Below are 9,259 nucleotides of genomic sequence, written 5' to 3' on the forward strand. Positions count from 1 at the left end.
AACGCTACAGGCAAATGATTCGAGATTTGTTTATTTCTCATGTCATTGCAAATAATTTGGACGGCGCAACATGCAATATAGCGAGTGAAGCCATCACTTTGTTTGGTGACCGAATTATCTCAAACAAGTAATAGAGCTATATTCGGCTGTGCCGAATCTTATATACCCTTCACCAAATTATACTTCAAAATAAAAATTTTAAATATTTTTAGGAAAACAAAATTAATTTAATCCAAAGTTGTTTTTTAAATTTTTTGGAAAATTTTTTTTTTTTTAATTTTTTTTTTAATATTTAGTGAAAAAAAAATTGGGTTGAAAAAAATTCGGGTTAAAATTTTTTTCCGATTTTGACACATTGTAGGTCCAACTTACTATGGTTTTAGATACGTCGTTGCAAAGTTCTTTGAAATATCTATCATTAGATATCCATATTGTCTATATTAATGAATTAGTAATCCAGATATACAAAAATTGAGTTTGTCCTGGTTTTTTCCTTATATCTCAGCCATTTGTGGACCGATTTTCTCGATTTTAAATAGCAACCGAGCCAGAGATATTGATGTATGAATCGTGTATGTAAGTTATTTGGGGGCATCGGAAAGTTGATTTCAACAGACATCTATAAGGATCCAGAATATTTATACTTTATATGGTCGGAAAATTATATTGTGGATATTACAAACGGAATGACAAACTTATATCTCACGAAGGTGAAGGGTACAAAAATGGGCCTGTGAATTGGCAACCTCGTTCGTGCTATTTGACAACTTTGGGCTACTTTTTGTTTCACCAAGAATTGATTTTAATATTTTTCTTAAAATATACTTCGGTGAATGGTATATAAGATTCGGCACAGCCGAATATAGCACTCTTACTTGTTTTACAATAAAGTTTATTTATATATATGTACGTTTAACATGTATAAATGTATCCAACCAACAACAATTTTATCGTATTTTAATTAAATACAAATATCTTTATCTATGCTCGATTTCATTAATTCTTGTATAAACAATAAAAGGTTATCAAGAAATCTAATATTGAAGGAGATTAAAAAATTTTTTTTTTTATTATTTATAGGTCTAAAATACTCAAAAATAATATTGTACGCACTATAAAGTTATTAAGAGAAATATAATATGCAATTATGAGGGTGGGCCACACTGCTCCTGTCAACAGACATCAGTCAGTTGATCAAGCTTCGTTGTTTAGTTTCTATTTGACTAGTCTGCAGTCTCGTGAGAAATTGGAAAAATTTCGTCTGCTCATTAAACATTATTTTTTGTGGAAAAAAAACCATAACTCAAATAAAGGCTAAGCTTGACAAATACTATGGAAAATCTGCACCATCAATTTCAAAGGTAAAACAAGTGTTTTACTGAATTTCGATGTGACCGTACAATCACGGCAGATGCCGAATGTTCTAGATACCCAGTTGAGGTCTCTAAACCTGAAACAATTGAAATAAATCACGATGTGCAAGATATTGTGAAAGCCATAAGCATCTCAAATGGCTCAGTGGTTTCAATTTTGAATGATCACTTGGGTTTGAGAAAGCTTTCCGCAAGATGGCTGCCGCTTTTGCTCAAAATGGTACACACAAATTGGATCCATTTAGTTGTAAATCATCATATGATTCGAAAAAGTAATTGGTCAAAATTGATTTTGGATTACTTGGACTACAAACATAAATTTGCATGAAAATCACATTTCAGTTAATAAATAATTCAAAATAAACAATAAACCATAGAATAAACACATATAACGGAAGGAGAGAGTAATATATATGGAAAAATTGCTTTCTTTTCACACATACGGGTGATACAATAACAAAATACATGCAATACATTCTCATGAATTAGGTTTTTGACAACAGACTTAGGTTTTTGGCTCTCAGTTACCTATCTAGTTGTTGTCTATGCAATAAACTTTATAAAATTTAGAGGTCTCCTATATTCGACTTAACTTAAACAAAAATGTGTATACTTTATTGTAATTATGTTATCAATGCTAATTAATTAACTGTTTTATAATTATAAATTCAAGTCACATAAAAATACATAGAGTACTGTCTGAAATGGGTTAATTGTTGTTAGAGCAATTAATAAATTTGTTTACTTGTTGCTCTACCTCTCTCTCTACATACTTTCTTATGAAACTCAAATAAATGGTTCTCCGTAAAAAAACAAATGGCTATAACATTCTTAAAATAAAGCTTTTAAAGCAATACAAAATTAAACTTTCACTATTGAAAAAAGTACGTGTTTAAGTTTGGCACATTGAAAAAATTATAAGCTTCGATTTTTAAGATACAAACAAAAAAAAAACAGTTAAGTATTTTTTAAAGAGAGTAACAAACTTATACCAAAATGTAAATATGTAATACAATTTTAAATATTTAAAAACAATTACAAGTACATAAGGGAAAAAGGTTGAAGAAAACTAAAGAATTTTGTGTGGAATTGAAAATTTTGTTTAACCAGTCAATGAAATCACTTCACTTACTGCCTGTTCCACGATGTCGAAAGAAAAATTAGTCGAAAAAATATGTATGAAAAATAAAAATTTTTTTCCTTTCGACATCGTGAAACAGGCCTTTAATATAAATATTCCTATTCTATTCTCACTTTTTGAAATGAAATGTCTTCAAACGAACTTTGTATGATAAATACTGGAATTTCTTTTTGAATATAAACATTATTATGTAATTTAATAATGTAACATTTTTCATTTAGCTGTAGAAAATGAAATTATAATCCAGTAACCAACTAATAGTAGCAGTTTCAAAATAATTTCATATACATATTTACAATAATACATAACACAAAATTAATTTTATCTGTAAAATTATTTTTTTTTATTAATTTCAGTCGTTTTTTTGTGTAATTCATTTAATACACAATAGTTGCTCAACTTGAAGTCAAGGAAATTATTTTGGAGTGATTTTTTAGCACATTTAAGTTATATGAAGTGAGAGAAAAGTTCTAATAGAATAACATTATTTTAATGCAGTCAACAAATCACTTCGTAATACCCTAATCATAAATTAATAGATTGATTTTAAAACATTAAACGAATTTTTTTAATTATATTAATATCTACGAGTACTTTTGCATATTATTATGCTAATTTTTAACAAAGAAAAATGTTTGCAATAAATGCTACTAACATACACATCCATAATTATTAGGAATTCCCAAAAAATGTTGGCGATGGTGCCAACTGAAATTGACTCTAAAAATAACATACCTAAACATGTTTGTTTTAAATTAGATTATTTAAATATTATTTGATTTTTCTCATATTTAATATTTTACTATAATTATAGGCACCGGATTAATTAAAGTTCCCACGAAGTGCTAGCCTACCTAAATACTAAAAGGGAAATTTGGAATATTGCATTATTGTTTAGATTGATGTGTTTTTATAATTTTTATTGTATCGCCAAAGTCTTCACAAGTTTTTTTTTTCCATTTTAAAGTTACTTGAACTAATATCACAAACTAACAGATGGATAGAAAGAGAACTGTTAAATTTAATCGATTATTGGGTTTGTTGCTTTTTCAGGGTATTCGCGTTTTTTTTTTCAAAATAAGCCAAATCCAATAGAAATTGTCAGCTATGCACTTCAAAGGGTCAATTGACCACCTGCCTAAATGATAAGGAGATAATTAATATATCATAGGGGACTGTCCCTAGAACTGCTGGGAAATTTTCTGATATTCATGGAAAATATTTTGAAAAACAATACACTTTTGATGCTGTACATTAAGAAAATTCCTATACTCAAATGTTTTTCAACGATTTGTTTTAATTCATTATTTGCTAAAATATGAATGGAATACGAATGGAAAAAAGCAAGTTAATGATATATTTATTTCATCAAACACGCAATTGCGATTCAATACGAAGCACTTTTCATAATGAATTGACCAACAAAAGTCTCAGCATTTTGTTGGCCTTCTATTGCAAAAAAATAGTATTCTTAAAAATATCTATATTATCAAAGGTCGAGAAATTTTGTTCTTCTTAAAATTTTTATTTTATTTATTTTTATATATTAATTTTTTGCAATGACTGATATCAATTTGTCTAAGAACCAATATTCCGTATTTATTAAATTGTAACAGTGAAACTGCAGTTTTATGTCTTCATTCGATGATGAAACGTATACATTGCTAGTGGAACAAAATCTTTTAATGCGTGTTAAAAACTTTATTATAATTAATAATACAAATTCTGATGATCGCACAGGCATATTTTATTTAAAAAAATAAACAGTAAACTTAAAGCTAGAAGTGTTTATGCTATTCTAAACCATAATTACCCAATTCACAACCTGTGTTGTAGTTGTTGTAAAATATAATGTGTAAGTAGACCTCCAAAAACTTTTATTAATATCGCAGCAATTTCAGGGAACATTCTGGTTTGATATCAAATCTTTTCTGAAATTTCAAACATTTCAAACGGTTTTATAAACATTTAAGTATGTATAATAACAAGGGAAACCGGAATCATATTAAACATTTGGAAATGATTTTATAAACATTTTTAAGTATAATAACCTGGAAATCCGGAAGCATGTTTTTTAATGTGTGTGAAGATAAATTCGTATTTAACTAGCACAGACAAAAACCACATTTTTTAACATTGCTCATTTTACAGTCAACAGAGCACTGTTAATCACTTAACAGTCTTGATAATTGAATTATAATACAAAAATACGTCTGAAATAGGTATCAGAAATAATTTCAGAAACAATTTCAGAAATATAAAAAATTAAAAAAAATATTTCAGATGATTTTTTTTATAATAATATTAAAAAAAAAACATTTTGAAAAAAGTCACTTTTATGATGAAGTTCAGGCGACGAATTTGGAAAAATATGGAGTTGCACACGTAACCCACTATATACGAATGGTAGTCCAATGGGTCCTAAATGCGACTGCATAAGTCGAATTTCAAAATAGACTTTTTTTAAAAACTGTTTTTCTCAAATTCCAAAATTATTTCAGAAATTCGACTTATGCAGTCGCATTTAGGACCCATTGGACTACCATTCGTATATAGTGGGTTACGTGTGCAACTCCATATTTTTCCAAATTCGTCGCCTGAAGTTCATCATAAAAGTGACTTTTTTCAAAATAGACTTTTTTTAAAAACTGTTTTTCTCAAATTCCAAAATTACTTCAGAAATTCGACTTATGCAGTCGCATTTAGGACCCATTGGACTACCATTCGTATATAGTGTGCAACTCCATATTTTTCCAAATTCGTCGCCTGAACTTCATCATAAAAGTGACTTTTTTCAAAATAGACTTTTTTTAAAAACTGTTTTTCTCAAATTCCAAAATTATTTCAGAAATTCGACTTATGCAGTCGCATTTAGGACCCATTGGACTACCATTCGTATATAGTGGGTTACGTGTGCAACTCCATATTTTTCCAAATTCGTCGCCTGAACTTCATCATAAAAGTGACTTTTTTCAAAATGTTTTTTTTTTAATATTATTATAAAAAAAATCATCTGAAATATTTTTTTTAATTTTTTATATTTCTGAAATTGTTTCTGAAATTATTTCTGATACCTATTTCAGACGTATTTTTGTATTATAATTCAATTATCAAGACTGTTAAGTGATTAACAGTGCTCTGTTGACTGTAAAATGAGCAATGTTAAAAAATGTGGTTTTTGTCTGTGCTAGTTAAATACGAATTTATCTTCACACACATTGTTTTTTATTTGTCATATTTTGATTTTTTTTAGAGCATATTTAGGTGTTGATATTGGATGGCAACCGAACTTCAGTTGCGTTGTCATTGATATTACCTAATTGATATTACAGATGGCAACTGACAGCTATCATTTCTGTTGCCAAATTTGGCAACCAGAAATTTGTGGTTGTCCTCTGGCAACGTAACTTAAGTTTGGTTGCCATGCATAATCAACCCATTAGTTTATTTAGGGCATATTTTGACCTTTTGTAAGATTTTTTTTGCATTTTTATCAGTTTTACATATTTCAATTTTTGTTTTTCATCAAAAAATTTTTCACCACAAATTTTTTAATCAAAATTTTGTTTCAGCTTAACAATCATAGACAATAACTAGATAGGTAACTGAGAGCCAAAAACCTAAGTCTGTTGTCAAAAACCTAATTCATGAGAATGTATTGCATGTATTTTGTTATTGTATCACCCGTATGTGTGAAAAGAGAGTAATTTTTCAATATATATTACTCTCTCCTTCCGTTCTATGTGTTTATTCTATGTTAACAATTATTTTCAATGCTTATCTTAAAATTTGTGAGTTGGTTATATGTATAAGTCTTCTAATGCAAATTCTATAAATTAATCATTGAAACAATACAAATTCCTCATCTGCTTCTTGAAAATATATATTTTCTAATGTGATAATTTCAAGACAAAAATCACAGTTCCTACGAATATGTGTTTGCTTCGTAAAGCTTCTTTAAAACCAGTTCTGGAGGTGAGAATTTCAAACAAAAATCATTGATCCCAATTAGGGTTTCTATGCGGGAAAATTTTTCCGGGAATATTCTTTATAAGATTTCTTCTTAAAGTTTCAATATTTAGATTCATGGTAAAAGCTAAATTTGTAGCTAATGACTCCATAACTTTTTTGGTTCTAGTAACAGATAGTTAGTTAGCAAAGAAGCATTACGGTTAAAATAACAGATTTTTTTCGCTCAACTACAATTTTTTAGCCACAGCAGAAAAATAAGGGGATTAAGAATGAATCAAATTGTAATTTTACGTTCTTAAAGGAATTATAAAGTTGTCTAACATTACAACTTCTAATGATATTCATATTTAGAGAAAATAATTACAATAATAGTGGTTTAAATTTGTTTATATACAATCTGATTTGAAAAATTTTGCTTTCGAAATGCTCTACGCATGTTTTCCAGATCTTACATAGTCGGAATTTTTAAGTCCTTTAATAAAAAAAAAAACTAGAATCTATTGACTTTATACCGGCGAAAAATTACGAGGGTAAACCTACAACAACTTCTAACGATATTCATATTTAGAGAAAATAATAACAATAATAGTGGTTTAAATTTGTTTATATACAATCTGATTTGAAAAATTTCGCTTTCGAAACCAACTACAACAACAACGAGTGTTACAATACAGTACATTCGAACAAAATTTATTGGTTTTTGGTTTAATTTAGTATTAAAAAATTACCGGGAATGAAACGATTTTTTATTATCCTCCCGCGAAGGGAAATAATCCGGGAAATTAGGAACTCTAATCCGAACGCCAAACAAGAATGAGCACGATTATGTTCTCGAACTAGTTGTGGAACTAATACCTTTTTCTTAGGGAATTAGATTTCAAAGCATATTTTTTTAAATTTGAATTTAAGGTATCAATTTAGAGCATATCAATTTTTATTAAAAAATCTATAAATCTTTTTTAAACAAAATATTCATAGGAATATCTCCATAGGTATAATTTTATATATACATATATAGATAAAAAAAAGTTTTTAATGACTTAGATTGAACCAATTGTTTAGGGTTTGGCATTAATTTAAATATCTGTAAGTTCAAAGAAGAACCTGCAAATTTAACCAAACACATTATACAAAATACAACAAATTATTCTTTTAACAATTTTTTAAAAGCAAATAGAAATTAAAATACATAGAGGGGTACGTAGAATAAAAATTAGCAACTCAAGATAAACACACAGCTTCCAAGAATCTAAATTGAAAACAAAACACCGAATAAGTTTTGGTTAAATTTAAAAATAAAAAAGCTTTAGCGGTCTATGGAAAAAAACAATGAAACACTTACCTTATTGGGATTTGGTGGTGAATAGCTTAAAATCTGAGATTGTGAAAGACTATGGCGTTGTTGGGGATAAGTATAATTGCCGCTGCCGTTGCTATTATTGCTGCTGTTATTATGGTTATTGTTGTTATTATTGTGACTGCTAGCCGAACTGTGATGTATAATTGAAGATGCTAAAGTGGATGTAGCGCCCACGGCCACACCAATATGTATTGCGTTATTGGAATGTGCTGTAATGGCACCACTAGGCGAATGATTAATAAGATGACTGCTGTTGCCTAGAATATTTGTTAAACTGCCGGGAGAACTTTGAGTTTTGTGGTTGGGATTTTGTTGTTGATTGTTTATTGAAGTACTGGAAGATTTGCGATGGTCTGTTTTATTTTGTTGTTGTTGATGCTGCTGCTGATGATGCTGTTGTTGTTGGCTTAATGTTCCCAGAGGTGTATCTAGAACTGGCGAACTGGTGGCAGTTGTCCAAATTGACATTTTAAACCGTTTGAGGCACAAAGATTAGTGCAACTAATAAACTTAAGCGACGACATTGTAACACAAAATTTAAACAAAATTATAGGAAAAGAAAAAGTTAATTAGGAAAAAAATAACAAATGTTGATAATTAACAGCACGAATAAGCGCACACATGAACACACAGCCCACAATTGGATTTGCTCAGCAATATTGAATGCACGACGATTCTTTTTACAGATAAATTTGCATTTTTACTTGTAGTTTTTATTTTAATTTAATTAACAAATAAACATATCTATAGCTTGGTTTGTAATATTTTTAACACATTTTTTTTTATATTTTTCTTTAACCAAAAACAACCACACACAATTTATTAAATATTTGTCAAGATTTTTTTTTATTTAAGTACAAAAGGTTTAGAGAGCGAACTTTTAGCCACAGAGAGCAAACGATTTCGACTAAAATTGTTTAAATTATTTTGCGTTGGCTTTTTGATTTTTAGTGTTTTTTTGTTCCAAAACAAAATGATTATAATAAAGCTAATAAGAGGACAGATAAAATAGAAATAAACATGAAAATAAAAAACTTGACAACTCAACTTTTTTGTTGTTGTTGCCAACAACAGCTGTTACACAGGGTTGTTTAAAGAATGTATTCAAAAATAAAGGAAAACAACCGCTGTATTGGTTTGTGACCACGCTAAAGCGGAAATGAAATAGTGATTTAATGCAAAACAAGGGATGCCATATCGAACATTGAGTTAAAACCGGATGTGGTCTGATTTTTTCATGATTAAAAGCCAAATCAAAGTTTTGATTTAAATTAATGAAACATACAACATTTAAAAATAATAAAAACCATCTTTGTCAACTAATTTTTAACTTTGTAACTTTATGACAGCAAATAGCTTTATCGCTAAGCTAACGTTACCCCTAAAATACCGGTAAATTATATTAGCTTTATC

At 28.5% G+C, this 9,259-nt stretch overlaps 1 protein-coding gene across 1 annotated transcript in view; it reads right to left on the reverse strand.

Moving 5' to 3' along the window:
- Orai (orai) overlaps positions 1-8,585 on the reverse strand; it is a 35,046-nt gene extending 26,461 nt beyond the window's left edge. The window contains exon 1 of the mRNA XM_065510512.1: positions 7,829-8,585. Within this exon, the coding sequence (XP_065366584.1) occupies positions 7,829-8,314 (486 nt within the window). The 5' untranslated portion in view covers positions 8,315-8,585. The remainder of the gene's footprint in view (positions 1-7,828) is intronic.
- Between the last annotated feature and the right edge of the window lie 674 nt (positions 8,586-9,259).

The sequence above is a fragment of the Calliphora vicina genome, chromosome 5 (genome assembly GCF_958450345.1).
Source record: "Calliphora vicina chromosome 5, idCalVici1.1, whole genome shotgun sequence".
Classification (NCBI taxonomy): Eukaryota; Metazoa; Arthropoda; class Insecta; order Diptera; family Calliphoridae; genus Calliphora; species Calliphora vicina.